The sequence below is a fragment of the Ahaetulla prasina genome, chromosome 2, assembly GCF_028640845.1.
Source record: "Ahaetulla prasina isolate Xishuangbanna chromosome 2, ASM2864084v1, whole genome shotgun sequence".
Taxonomy (NCBI): Eukaryota; Metazoa; Chordata; class Lepidosauria; order Squamata; family Colubridae; genus Ahaetulla; species Ahaetulla prasina.
In genome coordinates, this window is record NC_080540.1 from 65,380,141 (window position 1) to 65,407,136 (window position 26,996).

At 38.2% G+C, this 26,996-nt stretch overlaps 1 protein-coding gene across 1 annotated transcript in view; it reads right to left on the bottom strand.

Annotated features, from left to right (window-relative positions):
• The window catches only part of CACNA1D (calcium voltage-gated channel subunit alpha1 D), a 275,621-nt gene that overhangs the window by 163,302 nt on the left and 85,323 nt on the right, over nucleotides 1-26,996 (bottom strand). The window contains exons 4-7 of the mRNA XM_058171105.1: nucleotides 7,336-7,475; nucleotides 5,581-5,723; nucleotides 2,131-2,283; nucleotides 70-266 (exon numbers count right to left, since the gene is read on the bottom strand). Of these exons, the coding sequence (XP_058027088.1) occupies nucleotides 70-266; nucleotides 2,131-2,283; nucleotides 5,581-5,723; nucleotides 7,336-7,475 (633 nt within the window). The remainder of the gene's footprint in view (nucleotides 1-69; nucleotides 267-2,130; nucleotides 2,284-5,580; nucleotides 5,724-7,335; nucleotides 7,476-26,996) is intronic.

The following is a 26,996-nucleotide window of genomic DNA, read 5'->3' on the forward strand; positions in this document are numbered from 1 at the left end:
AAAATAATCCCAGAACTCTTCTTTTAGGTGAAATGTTTTCAAATATACAAAAAAAAAAACACCACTTACCCAGTATAGCACATCTGTCCAGCCTTCCATGGTTATACACTGGAATACCGTTAACATTGCATAACCAAAATTATCAAAGTTTGTTATGCCTCCATTTGGTCCAGGCCAACCGCCCTTACATTCAGTGCCATTTTGGGGACACTGACGACCACTCCCTGAGAATGCACAAGGTGCAGGTTCCTCTTCAACTAATATTTCTAAAAGTGAATAAAAATATTTCAGGTTGAGCAGTCTTCAGTCTCTGGCTCAGAAAAAAAATCACAGCAATCACAAGGATCATGTGTCTGAATGAACATTAAAAGCTCGATCTCATTACTGCAGAAAAAATAATTGCTACCAACCTGCCTTCCATTGAGGACCTGTATACTGCACGAATCAAGAAGAGGGCCGTGAAAATATTTGCAGATCCCTCACATCCTGGACATAAACTGTTTCAACTCCTACCCTCAAAGCAGCTATAGAGCACTGCACACCAGAACAACTAGACACAAGGACAGTTTTTTCCCGAAGGCCATCACTCTGCTAAACAAATAATTCCCTCAACACTGTCAGACTATTTACTGAATCTGCACTACTATTAATCGTCTCATAGTTACCATCACCAATCTCTTTCCACTTATGACTGTATGACTATAACTTGTTGCTGGCAATCCTTATGATTTACATTGATATATTGATCATCAATTGTGTTGTAAATGTTGTACCTTGATGAACGTATCTTTTCTTTTATGTACACTGAGAGCATATGCACCAAAACAAATTCCTTGTGTGTCCAATCACACTTCGCCAATAAAAATTCTATTCTATTCTATTCTAAAAAAAATTAGACCTTGAATACTGGTTTACCCAAATCATTCTTCAAACAAGCTTACTCATGTACATGCTGTCATCTATCTGGGGAGGTTTCTTTGTGACTGAATTATACAAAGAGCTACATACTGCAATGCCACAGTTTTCACATCTGATGCTACAATGATATTAGAGTTTAACCTTGATGAAAAATGGCCTTGAATATACACTCTGTGTGTGTGTGTGTCTGTGTCTGTGTCTGTGTCTGTGTCTGTGTGTGTGTGTGTACATTCCTATCAACCTATTAGGAATGTGTGTACACATTCCTCTATACTAATGTGTACTTACCAGTCTTGACTTTCTAATAAAAATCAGGTAGAATGGTACTTTATAAAAAAAAGGTGTTATATATTAATTAATATAAAATATTATATCCCATCTTTCTAATGAAGCCATCCCCTTTTTGATTTATATTTTATACATATAAAATATATTTTATATTACATGCCAATAGAAAAGAAATCATATAGGGATTAATAATTACAGATTTTCTTCAAAAAATAAGCAAAAATATGTTTTCATCCATTTAAGAATAGTAAAACTGTGCCTGGTCCCAGAATCATGTTTCCTATGGTATTTTCTTATTTAACACTACATTGCTATATATTAATAATACCTAATTCTAAGTCAGCAGATTTCTATTTTGAACTTTGAACCGTTTCTTTGTGAGATTGTCAAAACGCATTAACCATTAAGAATGAATTTTAAGCAGTTATATTCTTTTTGAAAACCTAAAGATACAGAATCAGCCTCAGAGAGAATATCCTTTTTCAGGTTATATTAATGGAAAATCCTTCATAATATTGCCAGACTCCCTATCATTATTAATCATCTAGTACTAATTTTCACTTTTAGGTAGCAGGACTCAGCATCAGTCCCATAGTAGTATTTATTGTACCCTAGCTGGCTGCAGATCTGAAAACCAGTTACAAATGGTTTTAACATTTTCTCACTATTTTGTTCTGACGTAGAGAACTTGAACTGAGAATTTTTACTGTGAATGTCACATTGAGTGATGCAGAAAGCCGTAGATGTCTCCCATGCAGAGGAAGACCGGGAGGATATAATTCTGACCCCATTAAATCTGATTTTTCAGAAAAAAGCAATCTGTAATCTGTATTTATTTGGTGAGAACTATTACAGCTTTCAACCAATGGTTTCTGATGCCAATTTGATTCAATTCCAGCTAAAAGTAAGAATTGCTTTACTCACCTGAATCTTCAAAATAACATGATTTGTGCATTTTTCCAATAAAAAGTTCCAATCCTATAATAGCATAGATTATGATTACAAATAATACCAAAAGGGCAATATGGAGCAAGGGGACCATGGCTTTTATAATTGAATTCAGGACAACTTGTAAACCTGTAAGATAAAGAGCACTGGTTATACTGTTTTGTTTTGGGGGTTTTTTGTAGTTACAAAGAACAAATGCAAAAACACAAGTAGGCATCAGGACTAAAACTGCTGCCACCCCCTCCTATTTTTAGTACAGCTTTTACAACCTGGGGCACTGCAGAAATATTGGACTACATTTCTGACTCTCTTGCATGATTGTACTGGGGGTGGCAGACAGCACAGATAAAATAAAATCTTCATGCAGTACTTAATAAAATCTTCATACAATACTTTAAGATGCATTTGAGCATAATACAAGGTCTCATTTTGTTAAGGGAAGGAAAAAGAGCTAACTCTTATCTGAACCAAGAATTGTATACATACAAAATTAGAGATATCAACAATGAGAATTTTACATCTTACTAAAAGGCTTTTTCTCCATTTATGGACTATCTCTGACAATTGCTTGATCCTCCATTGAAGTGATTTTCCTGAACCACATCAATTGCCATCATTTCCATGGCAACAGATTATAGTGTGATAAACATAGCATTATGACCTTGCGTATGGGTGAAATATTAAAAGCAAAGAGATTAAAAGAACAGATGCTTCATTCAACCAGAAATATTCTCAGAGAGAGAAAGAAAAGAAACAAGAAAAGAAAAGAAAAGAAAAAGAAAGCCAACGAATGCTTGTAAAATGTTATATTAAAGGATTACATGTACAGTAAATCCACCTGTTATTTTGTTGAACTAGATGTTCCAGTAGCCTTCCTGCATACAATAGACCCACTCTCATTAGTTAGGGCCACAGTTTAATAGGGTGAAAATTGATTTTTTTTAAAAACAAATTATCTTAGAAACTTTTTGGAAATTCTAAAAAAAGGTCATGAAAGGAGATAAGTGATTTTGTATGGCCAACATGTTGGACACAGCCTCAAGTGTAACTCCTTGAAGCATAACAATTACTTCGCTCATCTGCATATATTGGCCACATTCACAATCATACTGCAGGGCTTTTTTGGACTTTCAACTGAAACATTAGGTGAACCCAATCACTGCTGACCGCAAGATATATGGCATTATTTTATCTCTATGCTAACAAAGCCATGATTTCCATACCCAGTAAACTATGTTTAAGTAGATCATGGCTTATCAGAACATATTGACACACATAGGATTATGTGCCATGGTCAGACCTGTTACACAGAGCAGATGAATTATTTCTATAATGCAGAATGTTTAAAAACTGTTGCTCAGAATAATGACGTTGTATGTTAGTCACATTATATGAAAGTGGAAAAAAAAGCAATCTAACTCACACGCTGCTGAAATTACCTTATTGACTTAATATCTTGATACAAATATTATTATCTTCTAGAAGGCATTAACTTTTAGAAATACTTTAAGGGCCTAATGGAAGTAAATTACATATGTGAGAGCCACCAAAGCTGGCAGCTGTGCATTCGGTTCTCTTTAAAATTTACTTGAATTTAACTATATAAGAGGTGTCAAACTCCCAGGCTGCTGGCCGGATGCATCACGCGCTGGCCCCGCCCATGCCCAGTTTAGCGAAGGGGGGGAAGTCCCGATACATCACAACGATGAGGTGACAACATGTCATGCCCCCATCAGAGTCTGAATCTTATGGAAGATGAACAGCTGAGAGAGAGCACAAGAATGGCTCTGTTGGCTGTGGAGGAAACTGGGGAAGGTCAAAGTCAGGCTGGGCAGAGCAGGGGAGAGATAGAACAAGGGAGAGCTGGTTCAGATGACGACCAAGGCCCATCTCCTCCTCATCCTAAGGCACACAGGGAAAAACGCAACATGGGTTGCGTGGCTTACAAGGAAGGAGAGGGCCCCAATTCCCTTCACAAGGCACACCTGGGGATGGAGTTTAAAGGCAAGGCAGTTGGGAGAAGCGTTTGTCGGGAACAAATGCTGAATTCATCTAGTGTTGAGAGTTGTGGCCTGGCATTCCTCCTGACTATTTGAATTAGTGCCGTGATTCTGTGTGCTTATCTTGTCTTGCTGGAATTATTACCATGATTCTTCACTTCTGGGACTCATTATCTTGCCTTGCTGGAGTGATTGATTGCAGTCATTCTGCTTACAATGTTTGGACTGGAGTATCTGCAGCCAAAAGCTGCTGCAGGTTTGTGCAAGAGCTTTTCTCCAGGCCGGAGTGTAAACGGGACGTTGGGGGCAAAGTTGGTGCCAATAAAGGGACTGGTACCAGTTCTCTGGCTGTGTTGCCTTTGTGCCACACGCCAGGTCATCACACGACGTAAGTTTGATACCACTGATATATTCTAATTTCACATGCAGCAATGTCAGTGAATGATGTCATATAATATAATATTCTGACACTAGGTCACTGGGTGAGTTCTGCTAGACTCTTCTGAGACAAACCATACATGCATCAACCAAATCTGTAACAGTGGTGAATATCTGTAGCTCAGGTATAGGATGAGCGTGAAGGTTCATTCTCCAAGCTTGTGGGTTGGTTTCTGAACATTTCGTTACCAAGCTAGGTAACATCTTCAGTGGAGTTTAGGGGATGTCAGTGTTCTTCTGTTTATAAGGGCTTTGTGTGGTGAGTCTTGTGATGGTAAGATCACATCAGGATAGGGTCCCATCAGGTCAGGGTCTTGTGATGGGTCAGGTGATGGGTCAGGAGTGGGTGTGTCAAGTGAGGGTCTTGTGGTGGGTCTTGTGACCTGACCCATCACAAGACCCTCACTTGACACACACACACACTTGAAATCCTTATAAACAGAAGAACACTAACACTGACTTCCCCTAAACTCTGAAGATGTTACCTAGCCTGGTAACGAAATGTTTGGAAACCAACCCACAAGCTTGGAAAACGAACCTTCACCCTCAAATCTGTAATATTCCAGATGTTTTCTACTTCCAAGTATTCAATTTTATTTTAGATTGCCTTGAGTGCTACAGGCAGAAAGGTATCCACCACCACAAGCAGCACTAATAATAATGCCTTTTTTAGGGGCAGAACAATACATGCGTAATATAACAGTTATTTTACTACCTAATGTGTAAATTATGGCCTAAACCATGAAGCATAATAATCTAAACTCTTTTGCTTGCTTTGTGGACTTGAAATAGATCCGTATCCAACTTGAAATCTCAGTTTGGACTGTATCTAAGTAATCTTATACTATGTCATCACATTTTACTGTATTGTACTCTACAGAGAAAGGGGAAGGAGAGGATATACTTCAGCCTGCAGAAAAAAATTATCAAAGTAGCCTAGGGATGTTTTTGTTTGAATTCCCAAATAATTAATGAAGTGATGACTTACTGGGCACTCCTGATACAAGCCGGAGAGGTCTCAGGACACGAAAGGCCCTTAGAGCTTTTACATCAAAACCACCTGGTTTGCCACCGGAATGGCTACCCCCTTCTGTTTCTTTGGTTAATTGTTCCAAAATTACACTAAACAATCTGGGGAACAAGAAATAAAAGATTCCATATTGTTGTTACTATAACATAACATAATAAGCTTTTTTCATAAAGGAGGTTTAAATTTGGTGTAATTCAGAAGAACCTTTAATGATTTATGCATACATACGTATGTGTATTGTGTAAAACCTAAAAGATCACCATTACAACATTAGAAGAGCAACTTTCTCCCTTTAAAAAATAGGTAAAGGTAAAGGTTCCCCTCGCACATACATGCTAGTCATTGCCGACTCTAGGGGGCGGTGCTCATCTCCGTTTCAAAGCCGAAGAGCCAGCGCTGTCTGAAGACGTCTCCGTGGTCATGTGGCCGGCATGACTCAATGGCAAAGGCACACAGAACGCTGTTACCTTTCCACCAAAGGTGGTCCCTATTTTTTCTACTTGCATTTTTACGAAATGCTTTCGAAACTGCTAGGTGGGCAGAAGCTGGGACAAGTAACCGGAGCTCACCCCGTTACACAGCAGCACTAGGGATTCGAACCGCTGAGCTGCCGACCTTTCGATCGACAAGCTCAACGTCCTAGCCCCTGAGCCACCATGTCCTGGCTTAAAAAAATAGCTCAGAGTAATTCAAATGCTTCCTCCTTGGAACTCAGGGAGAAAGTATCTTTCAGGAGTCAGACCTAAAATGTCAAATTCAAACTCAGACTCACTACAACTATCCAATTAATATTTCTTCATGTTCAGACCGAAATGTGTTCATATCCAGATGTTGCAGTCAGTTTTATGCACACTTTTATATTTAGCTATTGCTCAGTTTTTGTGATAACCAGTGGCCAAGATAGACTGCTAGAGATACTGTTTAGTCAATACATTGGAATTGGTTTATTTTGTCAGGGAATAGTTCAAGTGATGCTTATCTTTTGGACTACAGTTTCCACACAAAACAATAATTCAAGCAATATCACTCAGAATGCAGAATAATACTTTAAATGTTTGCAAACTATTCATTGGTGAGAGATTTGTTTCTTAATAGCTCCTCATTTTTGCCACTTTCATTTAAATAATCTACATTAATTGTCTAAAAGCAAAAAACTTATTAATTCTTCTGATACAGTATTCCAAGACAAAGTTACTGGAATTATTTCTACCAAACAGAACTCTCATTATACTTTTCCTGAGTTTTCCCTTATATCTTTAAATTCTCAGTTTTAATAATTATGGAAAAATATACATAAGAACCCCACGTTCCTCTCATGTACTAAGTGATCTCTTTGGAGTGAAGGAATCTGTCTCGTGCTACATTTCACACCTCAGAATACACATATACTGCTTGCTATGCAGATATTATTTCTGTAAAAGAAAACATTATACAGAACAATTCTAAGTATGTGTTTATATAAACCTTACTAAAGGATGTTGTTATATAAAATTCAGTGGTGTCTTCTTAAAGAGCAAGGGAGGAATATATTCAAGGATTATATTTCCTATTTGGGAAATCATTGCAAAGCAATTAAGTATTTGACAACACTGCAATCTCATAAAGCTGAAGAGAAGGATAATTACAGATTTCTTGTTTGAATGTTATAGCAAATACATAAAGTAGAAACATTTTAGATGTTAATTTCTTAGAAAAATTAAAAATTGTACTTACCCTACTATAACTATTACAAAATCCAGTAAATTCCATCCATTTCTAACATATGCGTTGGGATGTAATAATAATCCATATGCTACAATCTTCAAAAATGTTTCAATTGTAAAAATAATCAAGAAGGCATATTCTACTTTTTCCTGCAATACACACATTAAAAAAATGAACAAACCAATCAATAAATTAAGCACTGAATTATATAATACATTTATAATTTGTCTCTTCTAATGCTTGAGCATCAATCAAACATTAATAAAAAGAATATCCAGTATGTTCTTTCTTAGCATTCAGATAACCAGTGAGACTGAAATACCACAAATGCATGCACAGTGTCAGAGTAAACTTCAAGTAAATGCTTAATCCCTTTTAAACTACTGAAATTGCTCACAAACTTCAATGAGTGATTTTAGACTAATGGTTCCTTAAATGATAATATCATTATATTGTGCAGCTTATTTATTTATTCAATTTGTATAGTTGCCAATCTCAAACTTGTGACTGGGCAACAACGTTATTTCATCTTTATTTCATCTGTGTGTTCTTCAACAGTTAATGATTGTAAACTGTTCCTTTATAAGTTTAAAACAATCTAAAATGAGTTAAAGCATAATAAAGATTTTAATAATAAGCACTCTGCTACCATTAATGCAAATTGTTTCCCCTATAAACTAATAACATATTGAATGATCAATTGTATATTGCAGTCTTCCCCGACCAGATGCTCAATGAAGAATAGAATAGAATTTTTTATTGGCCAAGTGTGATTGGCCACACAAGGAATTTGTCTTGGTGCATATGCTCTCAGTGTACATAAAAGAAAAGATACTTTCATCAAGAATCATAAGGCATAACACTTCATGATAGTCATAGGGTACAAATAAGCAATCAGGAAACAATCAATATCAATATAAATCATAAGGATACAAGCAACAAAGTTACAGTCATACAGTCATAAGTGGAAGGAGATGGGTGATGGGAACAATGGAAAGATTAATAGTAGTGCAGACTTAGTAAATAGTTTGACAGTGTTGAGGGAAGTTGTAGGACATTTACATTCTCTGTAAATACTGGTAGATAATCAGAAAGACATCAATCAGAGACCTTCAGAATGACATTACGTTGTGTTAAACTTTCTCCAGCTGATCAACCTGGAGCCAGAAAAGCCATCAGCTAATATTAAAGCATAATTGGCTGATTGCAAATAATACATTCAGCATAATCTTGCAAAATGACATCACACCAGCATTGCACCAGTCTCATGAAAGCTCCACAAACTGGTATTTACAGTTATCTAAAATTTATGTAAGGTTTCTTTTATTTCATTTACAGATTTTGGGGTGAATAGGAATTGGGAGAAATCCATTCATTTTTAATGTTTTTCTAACTGGCCAGGAACATGAAAAAGGATGTTAACACAGTAAATATCACTGAAACTGGAAAGCAGTAGGAAGGTGCCAGTGATGAGTTTAGAGAAGAGGAAGAAATGAGAAGAAACCCAGATGAAGCGTTTATAGAAAACCCAGGGATGGTGATGTAAGGAAAGTAACTGACTGGGAAGTAGAAAGGCTGTTCTTCTAAAGCACTGGGTGGAGCTGAGATAGGGATTTTGAAAAGTCTTTAATGTAGTCCCCTTTAATGTAGCCTTTAATGTGTCCATGTCTGTGTGTGTATTTGTCTCTGTGTGTGTACCCATCTTACTGATAAGATGATTCTGGGTGACTTACAAAGTGTGTGTGTGTTTGTGTGTGTGTGTGTAACAATTAAAATCTTAAAAAAACTATATTAAAAAACTAGTACCAGGAAGATAGAGGCACAGGGTACAATCTTCTTCTTAACCCATCCACCACCGGCAGTATTGAGCACCCCTCTCAGGGACCCAAGTCAACCACAAAAAACAGGTTTTGATAACCTTCCAGAAAGCCAAAAGAGTGGAAGCATTTCTCACCTCCAGTGGTACAATGTTCCAAAGGGCTGGGGCAACAGAAGAAAAAGCTCCTTCACTTGACCTCAACCACTGGAATTTCTTAGCAGACTTGGTCCACAGGCAAGCCCCTTCTGCTGGAGTGAATGGAGTGAAGAGCAGGCCCCTTCCACTGGAGTGAGAAGGCTACTCAGATACCTGAACCTTATATTTTGCCATTAGAGATTATAGAAGAGGTAGGATAGGCTCGGATAGGGCTTAGAATATCAGCAGGAAGGACTGGGAAACTAATAGGGTAGATTTGATCAACTTGCGCTATAAAATCTCTCCTTAATTTCTCTCAACTGAATCTGGAACAAACATAATGTTCTGAGTTTTTGTTCAGGCAAACCACAACCTACTCAAAACAGTTCAATCAAACTTCTACGGCACAATTTATTTATTTATCTTTTTAAGGTCTGAAGCAAAACACATTTCCTATTGCATATGTATCTCTATCTCATACCAAAATGGCTTTCTGTGCTCTTAGAGTGAGTCGGACTATTAAAATGGACCGTAATAGCTCAGGCTGTTAAGAAGCTGTTAAAATGGACCGTAATAGCTCAGGCTGTTATTAGAACACAGCAGCCTGCAATTATTGCAGGTTCAAGCCCGGCCCAAGGTTGACTCAGCCTTCCACCCTTTATAAGGTAGGTAAAATGAGGACCCAGATTGTTGGGGGGGCAATAAGTTGACTTTGTAAATATACAAATAGAATGAGACTATTGCCTTATACACTGTAAGCCGCCCTGAGTCTTCGGAGAAGGGCGGGATATAAATGTAAATAAAAAAAAAATTGGCTCTTTCCATGCTTCAGAATCAATATCGTACTTCTTATGCTGTTGTCTATTTGGCAATTTCAGACCTGCTACAGCATAACCCAAGTTGGAAAAAAGCAGTGTTTCTGTTTGCAGCGATAAAGCTTGATAGAATTTATGACTAATGTATTTTCCAATTACAGATAGTCCTCTATTTACAACCATTCATTTTGCTACGGTTGCAAAAAAAAATGGCACTAAAAAAAGTGACTTGCAGCTGACCTTTGCACTTATGGCACTTGTAGCTTCCCCATGGTCACATGATCAAAATTCAGGCCCTTGGAAATTGGCATGTATTTACGACAGTTGCAGTGTCCCAGGGTCACCTAACCAGCATTTGCATCAGCATTTGCAACGGAAGATGTCCAATTCACTTAATGATCATATGATTGGCTTACTAAACATGGTAAAAAAAGGTTTTAAAATCAGATGAGACTCTCTTGACAACCCCCTTGCTTAGCAATGGAAATTCTTACAATCACCAGGTTTATCTGTATCAGAAATTTACCTCCTCCCACCTTTTCAATTCTCAAACTTCAGCTGACCATGTATTTACTTCGCATGTTCTTGGGAAATGGAAAATATAATATGGAAATGTATTTACTTCAGTTACTCCGTCAGTTATACTGTTTAAAAGGCCATGAGTTACACAGACAAAAGTAGAGGAAAAGAAATGCTAATATTATGACATTGGTGAAAACCCTATCACAGGGGTGTCAGACTCAAGGCCTGAGGCCAGATCCGGCTCATGGGGTCCTTAGATCTGGTCTGCAGGGCTGCCCTGGAAACAGTGAAGGACCGGCCTATGGTGCCTCTGCCAGTTAAAATGAAGCTCAGGAGGCCCCCATAGGCCTCCTTGAGGTCAAATCTGATGCAGCCCTCAATGAAATCTTGTTTGACACCCCGCCTTATGAGAAATAAACAGCTATTTGCTTGCTTTGACTCCACTTCCTGTAAACTGACATCAAATGGGTGTGCATTTATCAAGCTTTAAATAGTGGCTATGTTTAAACAACATGTTGAACATGGTTATTGAATTACCACAGAGATCCACAACCCTTGGGCTGTAGATTGACACTGGTCCACAGCACGCTAGGAATCAGGCTGTGCAAGCTACAAAGCCCTATCTGTGCTCATGTGGGATCCAGGCAGTGCATGAAACCACACACACCCAGTCCATGGAAAAACTCATCTCTAGGGAACCACTGATATAATACACGAAATGACCAAAAATAAGCAAGATTCAAACTATATTTGACATGTCCTGTGAATGTGAATTGTATATTTTTACTGAGTTGAGTTGTATTCCAGTCCATAAGTCATTGGTTCGAAAAAAGATAATTAATCACAACCCTATTTTAAAAAATTAAGTCTCATTAGTACTTAAATTGTATGTTTCTCATTCCCTTAAAAAAGTTAAAATTTTCCTAATATATTTAGTAATACAAAAATCAGTGAAGAAATTATTTGTTCCATGTATTAAAGCACTGGGAATATTAGACCAGATTATGGCCCATGGTTAGGTTCTTATTTGTTTTGATTTGGGGTTACTCTTGCTTTGTTATTTTGTTCTTGTTTATTTTGTCCTTCTCTAGAGATATGAATGAGAATAAATCCTTAGAGGGCAGATTCTACAAAGCCAATGAGTAAAAGTAGAATGCTGGAGGCAGATAAAGTATTACTGGAGAAAACAATATTCCCTTTCTCTACTGCTGGTTCTAGAGTTGTTGAAGGCAATCCTTCACTGCAGATTAAAGAGATAAGGTCTCATGTTAAACTTGATTCCTGATGACTTCATTGTCACATATCCATGTTGTTTTCTAGGATGAGAACAGAAGTGATTTACTACTGACTTCTGGGATTTTTTAAAACTCAGTTTATCCCCTCCATCAAAAGATTAATTAGAACCAACCCTGAGGTGGCTCCAGAAAAGCCCAGAAGGATGGCTTATTTCTTATTGGTCAAAACAAAGGCTATACCTACCATCCCTGTCCTACTGTCTCCATTTATTCGTATCAATTTACTATGTTCATATTTATGTTTATACTTATACCTGTTATCATGTACATGTTAGACAAAATAAATAAATGAAATGAAATGTTGCCATATTACCTATCTTGCTGCTCAGATTTTCTGTGCTCCAGCAAGACTTTAATGGCTGTCGCAAGTAATATCAGGTTCCACAACTTACTTAATTTTATTCGTCTTTTAATACACTTTTGAACATAATTGTTCAAAATGATGTTCAGAGGACTCACTAGCTCTTTAATCTGGCACTATGAAGCAGTAAGTAACTCAAAGAATGATGGAGGAAATTTGAGAAAATGTCTACCGGATAGCGACTAGACCAGCAAATTAGATAATCACAAAGTGTATCTGTCATAATTCCATTGGCATTCAGTGAACTAACAGAACTATTTCCTACTCTAAAATATTCATTACAAGAAGAATCAGTGAAAATTGAAAAAGTCAACTTGCTTGTCTGCTATGAAATTCGTACGAGAAGTTTTATAGATGAAGTTGCATGTATTTATGTATGTGTGTATGTATGTATGTGTGTATGTATGTATGTTTCACATTATCCAGACTTAGAAGCATGAAATAAATCATGTGTACAACTGTTTTTTGGCTGTTCTGGCAGATTAAGGCAGCCTCTGTAAATTTAGCAAAGTAATCCATCCTTAGATTGAAGCATATGATCGCGGCTAGAATTCCCAATTTGTAGCCTGCTTACTAATGCTGGTGGAGTTGAATGCAAAGCACATAATGATAGCCAGATCCATGGATTAGTAATAAGAAGACCAAAAGAACACCAGACAAGGACAAAAATTGAGGCATGCAAGCAGATTCCTGCTAAATCTTTAAAAACTGCTGTTGTGTGGCACCACTAGCTGCAAAACAGCTAATTGGCATACTAAGCATGGAAGCTCACCTCTGCTGTCAAGCAGCTCACAACATTCTGGAAAATTTAATGAGTGAGCCAATTCCAACATACCACTACATGCAAGTGAATTGCCAGAATGTGAGTTCAGAGAACAGGGTTATGAGAATAGTGATGTTTCAAAGAAGCAATTATTAGAACTCTCCGTTGTTTGATATAACAAATACATCAGTGGTGGGTTGCCCCCGGTTCGGACCGGTTCGCAAGACTGGTTCGCAAGACCTGTTCAGACTGGTGGGAGGCTCCGCCCACTGACCCGGATGTCATTGGGAAGCTTCTGCGCATGCGGTCCCATTGCGAACTGGTAGTAAAGGTAAGTAGAACCCACCTCTGAAACACATTGCATTTAAAAGTACAAAATCAAGCATAAAAAAATAAGTTAAGCAAAACAAAGGAAGTTTGTTGTTTAGCTCTATCAACCATTAACAAAAATTCTATTTATTGGTCATGTTTCAGTAGGACTCTTATAGTTGAGAAAGCAACTAATTATAAGCCACGCATCTGTTCTCAATTACTTTTCAGACCAAATTTAAAATATTGGCAAAAACTTTTAAAGCCTTAAAGCAGGGGTGTTAAACTCAAGGCCTGTAGGATGGATCTGACCAATGGGGTACTTAAATCTGGCCCGTGGGGCCAGACTGAAAATATCAAAGGACTGACCTGCGGTGCCTCTGGAGGCTAAAATGGGCCATGTGCAGGGGCCCCACACTTCATTTTCACCCACCATGGCCTCCTGCGGCACTCTGCTGTCCGAAAACAGACCAAAAAACGGGCTGAAAAATAGGCTAAAAAATGGCCTGCATAGTGCTGCAGGAGAACATGTAGGGTAAAAATGAGGTGCAGGGGGGCCGCACGCAGACCCCCAATGCCCCATTTTGGCCCGCAGGGTGCTTCAGGCAGCATCCATCCTGCCCCACCCCGCTAACCCATAGAGAAGAATTACAGTGCTGATCCGGCCCTCAAAGAAATCCAGTTTGACATCCCTGCCTTAAAGGAACTAGGTCCAACAAATTTCCTAGTTCATTAATGTTTTGTTGGCCTGTTTTATTTTCTTTCTGCCATACTCTTTCACCAATGTGAACAATATATATTATTTCAAATGTCCTGAATACTTGTGTTTATGTTATCTTCATAACACAAAAATAATACTTTTTGCATGTTCTCTGAAGATGCAGCTACAATAAATGACACAAATATGCATGGACACAACTACGCCAACCAGTTTCTTGAAAAAAGCAACATTTAGTTAAAAATATAAAGTATTTTCTGGGGTTACCAAAAATAATCTAAAATAATTACAACAGGAGAAAGCAGTATCCTAAGAGATCTTGAGCAAATATCTAAATTTATCAGAGAAAATCATGGGGGAAAAAACCAGCACTAGTTTTTTTTTAACATACCACAGTGAATTTCTTCTTTCACCTAACGTAACCTAACGTGACCTAAGGTAACCTAACCTAACCTAACCTAACCTAACCTAGCCTAGCCTAGCCTAGCCTATCCAAATCAAATCAAATCAAATCAAATCAAATCAAATCTTTATTTCGGACATAGATCAGCATATGTTACTAACCTAATTCCATAGAGAAACTGTTGTAATGCCAACGTCAAAAAACTGTCAGAAGATATTAGAACTTCATTTTCATAGTAGAGGACGGGGTTTGGTTCCCTCTTACAAGCAAATCAGCTTAGTAGAAACTAAATTCTCAGAAATCTTTGTTTCCCAGGCAGATGGTATATATTAATCATCATTTATCTATGTATTTCCAAAATCATCAGTGAAAATATGCAAAGCTGTTACTACATGAAATAAGCACTGAAAGTATGTTAAGATGTCTTTACAAAAATGGTTTTGAAATAAAATATGCATAGCTTGCAAGTCTTTCCCCTCCTACGTATATTTGCTGTATAGCCATCTTAGAGCAGTTCTAATTTGTCTTTTTTTAAAAAATCAAATCACTTGTATGTTCAGAATACTAATTTTGAAAATCCATAAATGAAGATAGGAAATTTTTCTGAGATATGAAGCATCTTTATGAGACAAATCAAGATTATAATGAAAGAAGTGGATAACAAAACTTTCTCATGCTACAAAACAAATTACAAACGAAATAACTCAGAGAAAGGTTTTATAATTAAGATTTCTTTTAAAAATATGTTTTCTAAATCAGACTCCTGTGTTTTGGGCATTTCAGAATCCATCTTGTCCATCATTCCATTCTATGGGAATATTGTGCTTCTTCCTTTAGAAAATGGGTAGGCTTATGGGTGGAAAATAATCAAGGAGAGAAGCAACCCAGAACTAAGGAGAAATTTCCTGACAGTTAGAACAATTAATCAGTGAAACAACTTGGCTCCAGAAGTTATAAATGCTCCAACAGTTTTTAAGGAGAGATTGGATAACCATTTGTCTGAAATGGTATAGGGTTTCCTGAGTAAGCAGGGGGTTGGACTAGAAGGTCTCCAAGGTCCCTTCCAACTCTGTTATTCTATTCTATTCTATTCTATTCTATTCTATTCTATTCTATTCTATTCTATTCTATTCTAAATACTTTTTCTCTTGCTTTGGATAATTTTACTGCAATGTGTTTCTATATAAATTACAAACTGCTTTTACACTTTATACAGAAAAAGCAATATGATTGGAACCAATAACCCAGAGACATAATGGTTCTCCTTCACCAGATGACTTCAAGAAGAGGCTCAACATATGTGACAGCTTATGAGGAGGCTGGGAAATGAAGGGGACATAGATATAAATAATCAAAAGATAATGGGCAAGTCAAGTGATAATTGAACAGCAATTTAGCATGGGTAAAAAAAAATCTAGGAATAAGCATTTCAAAGCATTCAAAGAAATTGCTTTAGTTAGCTCATGAAGGATTGTAGGAAATTCCTATTACACTTTCCAGATTTCAAATAGATTCCAAACTAACATTAAACTTACCTCACTGAAATTTGTGTAGTTGTTGCTTCTTGATCTTACTTAACTTTGAGAGAATCATTGGGAGTGGGAGATATCAGTGGGTCATCAATTGAAGATGCTTTAATTTGGATTTTTATACTGAGAGAGAGGTTAGATTTAAAGCCACACTTCTGTGATTCCATCTACTGAATTTTATAGGCACCAAAGCACAGTTTTTACCGACTATTTTCAAATCAGGACCTTACTCCTACCCCACTGCTGTTCTCTTCACAGTGCTGTTCAGTAAAACTCTTTGGACTAGGGAATCAAGTATTAGAAGTAACTTGTTTACAAAAGCTTGGTTAAAAAGACCAAGATTTTAGAATGCCCAATTTTACAAATGAAGAGAAGTATGCTGTGGGCAGAAAAACTTAAAGCAAAAGAAATATAGCTAGCTGGAAATTGTTGAAAGAAAAATGAGGATAGTTCTGTTTGGACCTTATTATACCAATGAGAAAGAAAACTAGGAGATGGCTAAAGGAGCCAATGTAGTTGAACAAACAATCTGGAAAGGACTTCAGACTAAAGTTCATTGGAAGAGGGATCTAACAATCAACTAATTCTACAAAACTTCAACGCGGTCATGTAAAAATGAAATCAGGGAGATAAAGGTAGAAAATGAGGCAAAGCTACTAAGAAAGGGAAAATCTAGAAAGAACAGTTTCTTCAAAGATGTCAACAACAAAAAGAAGATAAAGGAGGTGGAGATAATAATAATTTATTTATTTATTTTATTATTTATTTATTTAGATTTTTATACCGCCCTTCTCCCGAAGGACTCAGGGCGGTGTACAGCCAAAGTATAAAAACAACACAAGGTACCATTAAAACAAAAACTTAAAACAAACACAATCCATAAATGGCCGAAATTAAAACAATCAAATTTAAAAACCCTTAAAATTTATAAATAATAACCTCGATTAAAATTGTTTAGAATTAAAAGTTTAGAATTAAAAATTTAAGCCAGTCCCGCTTGAATAAACAAATGCGTTTTCAGCTCACGGCGGAAGGTCCGAAGGTCGGGTAATTGGCGCAAACCAGGGGGAAGTTCGTTCCAAAGGGTAGGAGCTCCTACAGAGAAGGCCCTTCCCCTGGGGGCCGCCAGCCGACATTGCTTGGCGGACGGCACCCTGAGAAGACCCTCTCTGTGTGAGCGTACAGGTCGGTGGGAGACATAAGGTAACTGCAGGCGGTCCCGTAAGTACCCGGGCCCTAAGCCATGGAGCGCTTTAAAGGTGGTAACCAAAACCTTAAAGCGCACCCGAAAGACCACAGGAAGCCAGTGCAGACTGTGTAGGAGCAGTGTTACATGGGAGCAGTGTGGGGCTCCCTCAATCACTTGCGCAGCTGCATTCTGAACTAACTGAAGCCTCTGGGTGCACTTCAGGGGGAGCCCCATGTAGAGAGCATTGCAATAATCCAAACGAGAAGTGACAAGAGCGTGAGTGACTGTGCATAAGGCATCCCGGTCAAGGAAGGGGCGCAACTGGCGGACCAGGCGCACCTGGTAAAAAGCTCTCCTGGAGACGGCCGCCAAATGGTCTTCAAACGACAGGAGAACACCCAAGTTGCGCACTCTTTCCATTGGGGCCAATGACTCACTCCCAACAGTCAGCTGCAGTTGCAGCTGACTGTACCGGGGTGCCGGCATCCACAGCCATTCCGTCTTGGAGGGATTGAGCTTGAGCCTGTTTCTCCCGATCCAGACCCGTACGGCTTCCAAACACCGGGACAGCACTTCGACAGCTTCATTGGGGTGGCCCGGGGTGGAAAAGTACAGCTGCGTGTCATCAGCATACAGATGGTAACTCACCCCGAAGCCACTGATGACCTCGCCCAGCGGCTTCATATAGATGTTGAACAGGAGAGGCAAGAGAATCAACCCCTGAGGCACCCCACAAGTAAGGCGCCTCGCGGTCGATCTCTGCCCCCCTGTCAACACCGTCTGCATCCGGTCAGAGAGATAGGAGGAGAACCACCGATAAACGGTGCCTCCCACTCCCAAACTCTCCAACCGGTGCAGCAAGATACCATGGTCGATGGTATCAAAAGCCACCGAGAGATCTAACAGGACCAGGGCAGAGGAACAACCCCTATCCCTGGCCCTCCAGAGGTCATCCACCAACGCGACCAAAGCTGTCTCCGTGCTATGTCCGGACCGGAAGCCGGACTCGAACGGGTCTAGATAGACAGCTTCATCCAGGTACCGGGGGAGCTGCCATGCCACCACACTCTCTACAACCTTTGCCACAAAGCGATATGATAATAATAAAGCGAATAATAATAATAATAACAACAACAAAACAACAACAACAACAACAACAACAACAACAACAACAATAATAATAATAATAATAATAATAATAATAATAATAATAATAATAATAATAATATAATTTTTATACCGCCCTTCTCCCGAAGGACTCAGGGCGGTGAACAGCCAAGTAAAACAATACAATATATTACAATAAAAACTATTTTAAAAACTTATTCCATATGGCCTAAATTTAAATATATCACACTATTAATTCCGATGACCAAGGGGGAAAAAAACCCAGAAACTCAACTTGTCTCTCTTTACCTCAATTTACCTTGATATGCTTTGTGTATCAAAGACTAGAAAACAACAACACAACACAGGAGGGTGTAGGTCAGGAAGAATGTGATAAAAGATATGTAAACTTATTTATTTATCTCCCATTTTCATTGTTTTATTAATAACTCAAGGCAGTCAACATATCTAGTACTCATTCCTTCTCCTATTTTCCTCAGAACAACTCTGTTAGGTGAGTTGGACTGACAGAAACTGACTGATCCAAAGTCACCCAGCAGGCTTTCATACCTAAGAAGGGACTAGAACTCACAGTCTCCTGGTTTCTAGCCTGGTGCCTTAACCACTAGACCTAACTGGCTCTTCTCCCAGATTCTGATGAAATACACTCCAGAATCCTCAAGGAATGGTGAAAGAGCTCTCAGGAACTTACTTAGTTCCATCAGAACAGTCTTGGAGAGCTGAAGAAATACCAGAGGACTAGAGAAGGGGAAATGTCAAGAAAGGAAAATAACAGGATTCCAGTAGTTATTGCCCAGTGATCTTAACATCAACACCTTGCAAGATGTTGTGGCAACAAACATTTTAAAGCTTTTTGTGAGCTTTTTGTAGACAATGCCCCAATTGCTCAGCATAGCTTTTTCAAAAATAGGTCATATGAAACAAAGCTCATCTCCTTCTTTGACAAAATAACTACTTTAGCAGACAAAGGAAATGCTGCGGATACAATTTACCTCAATTTCAGCAAAACCTTTAACAAGGCTTTCACTTGACATTCTCACTGTAAAACTGTTGAAATGTCTGTGAAGAGTAAGGAAGATGACCTTGAGATATACAGGAAGTGTTGCCTAGCCAAAAAGGGGCTGAAGCATTTTTCAAGCGAAACGGTATGAGATAACTTTCGGAAGTGGCTCGGGCACATGCGTCCCTAATTCACTGAACTATAAAAAGGAGGGAAATGTACAGCATCATGAAACTGCCAAGATTCTGTTACTATAATTAGTCTCAATAAAAGTAGCCTTAGCCTTGGTGTGGCATTGATTTCCTGCTCTGGTGTGGCTGACAAAGTGGTTGGGATGGCACTACATTTAAGTGGCTCAGAACTGGCTGACTAACTGCACTCACAGAGTGAGTGGTAATGAATCTAATCAGTAACCAGTGGAATCCTTTATTTTATTTTTTTTTATTTATCTATTTTCATCAAGCATGTATTTTATGACAGATACAAGTGTAAACATAATTATAAACACATGCAAAGCGTATGAATAAAAGAAAACATTAGGACAGCGACGGTAGGCACGCTGGTGCGCTTATGCACGCCCTTTACAGAGGGGTCAGTATTATTCAATTTTTTAATCAAGGTCTGGACAACATGAGCAACGGTGTGTATTAAATTTGGAGACTAAATAAATTGGGAGGGTTGGACAACACCCAGGATGACAGTATGAGACTGTAGTTTAATCTGGACAGGTTAGAAGATGGGGCCGAATGGAACAAGATGTTCCTCTGCAGGGAGAAATTTAACATATTACATCTAGGGAGGAAAAATATAAGGCAGATATACAAGATGTGGGATTCATGGTGTGAAAGTCCTTTATCGGAAAATGACTAGGGTGTAGACACTGACAACAAACAAATAAGTGAACAGTGTAAATCAGATGCCCCCTTTGGGGTGCATTAGAAGAAGCAGTCTATCAAAGGCATATGAAGTTCTTATTCCTCTCTACTCTGCACTGATGAGACCACACATGGATTCTTGAAAAAGTTTGGACAAACTTGCAGCTACCCAAACTTCATTTTAAAATAAAGATCTCCCTGCCCCCCCAATAGCAAGATCTGTACAACAGTAGAAATAGCCTCTCTTTTGGGATTGTGGTTTCTCCATTTCCGAAAGTTTTTAACCATTCCAGCTTCTAGAATTCTATGTTTCTAAAATGTGCTATATAAGTAACACATTTTACAGATAAAATAATTCACTGGATTATACCTTTTTAAACAAGATTTTAAATATAGACTATTATGATGTCACTTGGTCAAATCCCTCCTTTTATCTCTTATGTGGCACAATCAAATTAAGTGAGTCTCTTTGGACCAAGATTTAGCCATAAATAATGTGGTTCAAAGTACAGAGTTTGGTATCTACCTCTGCCTAAAGGCTCTAAGGGATGACACTTAGGGAATTGATCATGCAACACCAGATATGCCACCAGGCTTACTCTCGGAGGATTTGATTTACTTGATTGCTTGTAAAAGATGTGAAGTAACAAAATGAAAACGATGTTGAGATTCGCCTAGATGATTTGAGACCTGTTTATCTGTCCCATTTAATGTCTGGGCAAAAATTCTAAAGATTTATAGTTATGCACTAATTTGTGACATTCACAGCTGTCTGTCTTTCCCTCGCCTATACAAGATAATAAATTTGTTGTTGTTCATGTTGTGATACATGCAACAAGACATTCACAGCTAGCAGGTGCTTCTGCATTCTCATTTTGGGCAGGTTTGGTTGAGCAGGCCTGTTTTAATCTCCAAATGATGGAACTGCTAGCCTGCCTATCTTAATATCTCATAGAGAATCTAACAAAGGAAAGTCAGTTTCATTTTTATTTTATTTTTTTCATTTTTATTTGTCAGTTAATTCAAACACATCTACAATTAATTCCTGTTTAATTCCTGTTTCATTCCTGTTGCATTTCAAGCTGAAAATCCTCCAAGGTATTTTTTTTTTCTTGAAAGGTCAGTGTAACAAAATATTCAAAATAAGAATGATGATATACTAATATTGATAAATATTTTCTGTACATGGTTCAAAGCCAATGTTATATTTTTAACATTTGTTTAACTAAAAAGGGAGGGAAAAATCCAAGTTTTGAATTACACAAAGAAAAAGAATGGCATGAAGGCCATACATAGTTTTTTCTTAGATTGGTGACCCAAACTTTGCTATAATACAAACCACACTTAAGGTCCAGTAAGAAATTCATTTCTAGTGCCATGGCCAAGCCACAATCAATATGACATATAATTAGTTTAACATTTTAAAAATTGAAACCATGCTTCTTTATTTTAACCTGTATTTTATACAAAGCATGTGCTTAGTTCCTGTTTTAAAAAGTTTGGGGTATATAAGTATTCAGAATTTACTAAGGTGTTTGACCACAGACTCATTCTTGACAAAATAGAATAATGGGTAGAGGATTATTCTACTACCAGATGGATTGACAATTGGTTAGACAATTCACCTAGCCCATGATCCTTAATGGTTCTATTGTATGCCATCCATGGAATGATTTATCCAGTGGGGAACTCAAGGATGTCCAACACCTTGTGCTCTTCAACATTTTCATGTGTGATTTAGAGAATGGATAAGACTTAGAGCAAATTTTAACGACCTCACCAACAGTTCCGAAACAGCTAAAAATTTGCCATGCCAGCAAAGATTGTCAGTCATATCTTATCTTAGTCCCACTACCTTGCTCATACACATTAAACACACCTTCTCTACCATGAGGCCTATATCCCTTAAATCCTTCCAAAAACTTTTCACCTGTGAGAGCCGATACAGCTGCAGCTGATCCAGGTGCTGGAAAGTGTTTTTTATTTTTTTAGTTTAAAACTTAGACTTGAATATTGGGGCCTATTAAATACAATTGCATGAAAGTTACACAAAACGTAAAAGTTTTGTTCAGTTGCATAAAATGTAAAGGTTCTGTACATAGATAAGAAAAACCAAAATGCAGCTATAGGATAGGTGGTACACAGCTCAACAATAGTACTTGTAAGATGCATCTGGTATCCTGGTGCATCAAAGATTAAACACAAACCATTAGTGCACTGCAACTGCCAAAGTGTTAATTAAATCTATAGACAGATATATAGTACAAAGATCACAAAAAATGATAGTTCTAACTATGTTAATCAGATTGCACTTGGAGTACTGTGTCAGGACTTTTCTGACTGGACTTTTTGCTTAGCTGTACTAGCCAAAGCAATCAATAATATAAAGTTTTTCTTCTTGGAACTAATGAGTTGGAACAGTGTTTCTCAACTTTAGCACTTTTAAGAAGTGTGAACTTCAACTCCCAGAGTTCTCTAGTTAGCATGCTTCCATGGGAATTCTGGGAGTTGGTTCACAGATTTTAAAGTTGCCTAGATTGAGATAGTCTAGGAAGCAGTGGTGGGTTGCTCCCCGGTTCGGACCGGTTCTATAGAACTGGCAGTAAAACCGGTGGGAGGCTCCGCCCACTGACCCAAATGTTATCAAAACTCTTCTGCACATGCGCAGAAGAGTGTGCACATATGCAAGTGGAGCAAGAGCGCAGGCACGATGTGAATCAGTAGTAAAGGTAAGTAGAACCCACCCCTACTAGGAAGGCCCGTCAAACTGGTGGCCCATGGGCCGAATGCATCACATACAGGCCACGTCCACCTCAGCTCCGCAAAGGAAATAATGTCATGATAGGTCACAATATGTCACGTGACGTGATTGTATTTGATACCCGTGGTCTAGGCTAAACTATCAATATTTAATACAAACATTTAAACTTATAAATACGTTTAAACAAAGAATTTTAATTTCTATTGTATATTGCATACTTTTACTGCTATTAATCCACATAAATATATCTGCTATATGTTAGGATTGTCAGAATTCCCCTAAAGAGTTAAATGTTATCCAGAGTGAATTCAAACTATACTGTCAGTTGTGATTGTTTGCCTTTTTCTCAATTCAACTTTCTTTTTGCAATCAGTAGTATCTTCCAACAGCATTTTCTAAAAAAAGCAACAATATATGTTAAAAATGATTGCTGCTTTGTTTCTCTTTGCTTCTTTTTTAATGAAGATATGAAGATAAGTTAAAGGCTGCATTTTACTTGTATTTTAAATATTTATCACAGTATGAAAGAGATGGCATCATAACAGAAACGAAAGGTTGACTTTTGCCTTGAGTATCTTTTATTCTCCACTGAAAGCTTCCAGCTGGAACCTGAAGCATAACAATCGGGGTCTGCAATGAAAAGTAGTGACTGTTTCCGTCAAGTAGTAAATGTTGTGATGAAAGCTATTTAGAATTAAATGATCTATGCAATTAATAGACAAGTTAAGGGAGGAATTGATTTTGAATAAAAATACCAGGAAGTAATCCACACTAAATGGCATGGTTTGACTTTTAGGAGAGCTTCAGAACTACTTCTCTGGTTTATACTCCTACTGATAGATAGAGATAGGTTTTGGAAACACAAATTATAAACCTGCTCTTTCACTCAGTTCAGCAGGGAAGGCCCTCTTGGAAAAAAGTGTGTGTCAGTTTGGACTAAGGGAAAGGACTAGCTGCTTAAGGAGGATACAATTAGCTCTGCCCTCCCAGCTTTTAAGTGGTTGGTGAAATCATGTATTTGCTTTTCCAACTTTCTATAAAATACTCTGCTCTCACTTACAGAGTTTTTGCTGTGGAGCAGGGGTGTCAAACTTGATTTCATTGAGGGCCGCATCAGGGTTGTGTTTGACCTTGGAGGCCAAGGGTGGGCGTGGCCAGGTGGGCACGGCCAGCTTCACATCATTCATGTCGGGGGTGCCTGTGGTGGCCTGAGCGCTCTGCCAGCAAAAATGGGCTCCTAAGCGCCATTTCAGCGGTGATGGCCTCCTGCAACCCTCTGCCAGCAAAACCAGAGCTTGGGAGTGCCGCCCGTGGCTCTCGTGAGCTCCATTTTTGCTGGCAGAGGCACTGCAGGCCGGTCCTTCACTATTCCCAGGGTGGCCCCGTGGGCCAGATCTAAGCACCCTATGGGCCAGATCGGGCTCCTGGGCCTTGAGTTTGACACCCCTGCTGTAGAACTAGTATTCTGGGTAAAGGACTGAATAGTATTAGTTCAGAAAGATAATGTACATGATTGTAACGTGAAACACATTATATATTACAAATAAAACAAGCAAAATAAAACAAGACATGGCTTCAGACTATTAACAGCAGCAGCAGGAAAATCAGCACAGTTTGGACACCACCATTGATTACCTTCAGCCATAGAAGGCCCTACCCCAGTATCTCATGTTGTATTATAAGTTCTTGTATGTTTCATATATAAATTCCTTTTATGACCCTGTAGTCCCTTAGTTCAGGATAGAGTCAGGGCGACTGGATGGAGCTGAGCATTTACTAGCCAGACGCCTTTCCTGACACCACACAGTTTGCAGCATGTATAAAGGTAAAGGTTCTCCTCGCACATATGTGCTAGTCGTTCCTGACTCTAGGGGGAGATGCTCATCTCCGTTTCAAAGCCGAAGAGCCAGCACCATCCGAAAACGTCTCTGTGGTCATGTAGCTGGCATAACTAAATGCCAAAGGTGCATGGAACGCTATTACCTTCCCACCAAAGGTGGTCCCTATTTTTTTACTTACATTTTTTATGTGCTTTCGAACTGTTAGGTTGGCAGAAGCTGGGACAAGTAATGGGAGCTCATCCCATCATGTGGCACTAGGGATTCAAATCATTGAACTGCCGACCTTCCAATCGACAAGCTCAGCATCTTAGCCACTGAACCACGACGTCCCTTAACGTGGTGTATGCCTCCCCTCAAAAAATGAGAGAAGGTAATTTTTAATTATTATGTATATACATTACAGAAAAATTATTATGTACACAGTCAGTCAGATGTTTAGCCTAGATTTGGCATCTTTGTCTACCTATAGAATTCTTCCCAAGGACATGGGATAAGCAGATGTTGTTGTTTAATAGTATTAAAGGTATGATTGCACGATGTAAGCTGTTCTAAGTAAAGCTGATTTTTGCAATTGACTAGTGGTGATTTTGTCATTGCCGATGGTGTTCAATCCTCCAGATATTTTGGAAGTGTACTCAAGGTTCCTCTTGCTATTGGTAGTATCTTTGCTTTCTTTTGTCACAATAATTCTACTTCTATTTGCAGGTCTTTGTATTTTGTGATTTTCCTTCAGTTCTTTTTCTATTTTGCTGTCTCCAGATACCGCAATTTCTAATATCCAGGCTTTTTTTGTCTATTACAGTATTGTTGTTTTGTTGTTGTTGTTACATCAACAGTTAAATATTTTGTATTTTAACACATGACTAAATTTTTAACCCATCAAATACCAGAATGCAAAGGAAATATCTTCCAAAGCATTTGCAAAGTAAACCTCAGACTCACAGGGAAAAAATAGAGGCTTCTGTATTATTTCTGGTGCAGTTACTTGTAGGCTTAAAAGAATACCACAGATACAATCTGCTTGTTAAAAAGACAGATGAGAATCAAACTCCATCTACAAATGACTGAAAACAAGTTCTTTATTTGTCCTTCATCACATATTTATGCTTGAAGCTGTTCAGTAATCTTCTGTATCTGGGTGGCAATTTCCATTGCCATTGGTGAACTTCTAAATCAAAAAGCAGATTTAGAAGGATAATTTGTATTATGATTTCGAGTTAAGATTGGCCTTCCCATGCATCCCAGATGTCACTTTATGATGTTACTATGCAACATTAAATTATATAATTGAATGTCATATGAAATTCAACTGGTAGTTTTCAAATATGCTAGTCTTACTTCTCATAATTCTTATACTTATAGATCCCTTCTACATCATCTTTATTTTTACCCCTCAAGATTTCAGGAACAGTTTAAAGTTGACATGCGTTTGTCCGCACTGCAGCTAGCTGACTATGAAAAGCTGGGAAGTCTGAAACCAAATGGTACACCTGTCAACTGATGAGTTGCAGAGTTAAAAATGGTACCAAATCACGAATCTGTAACCTTTTGTGTTGCATTTATTTGCGAAAAGTCACCTTGGACTGAAAAGGGGCTGAAAAACCACTAAAGCCATATTCTTTTGTAACAGAAAATACAGTACTCAAAAACAAGTGAAATTTTCATATGGAGCTATGGTGGCTTCCTCGTACGAGAAAGGAGATGATCCCAGGGTCCAAGAGAAAGGAATTTTTGTCAGTGGGGACAAATGTTCCACAGAGCTCCAGGCTTTCAAATGAAAACCTAAATTCACAACAGCTTCCAAAGCAGAAATAAATTAGCAGAAATGTCACTGAGGACCAGTACAAATGCCACCTATGAGATTGGCCAAGTCAACAAATCCCATGAGCACCACCCTTGTTAAGCTCGATTACATGAAAATGACTGAGATTCCCTGGAATCAGCATATACATTTTTTGAGGCCAATTTGAGTAAGCATATTATAGCTTATTTTAGGCATTACAGATCACTTGCTCTCCTTAGCAGTACAACACAATACAATATTTATGAAAGGAAACACTTCACCGTGGATAGAAGAAGCATAGACTTCTAACTTCAATTCCTTCTTGTTTTTTTAAATACGCAACACATGCAAGATTTAATAATCTCTTATTAAAAATGTCAGGGAAAAATGAGACTACACATATTGCTAAACCACGCAATAAAAA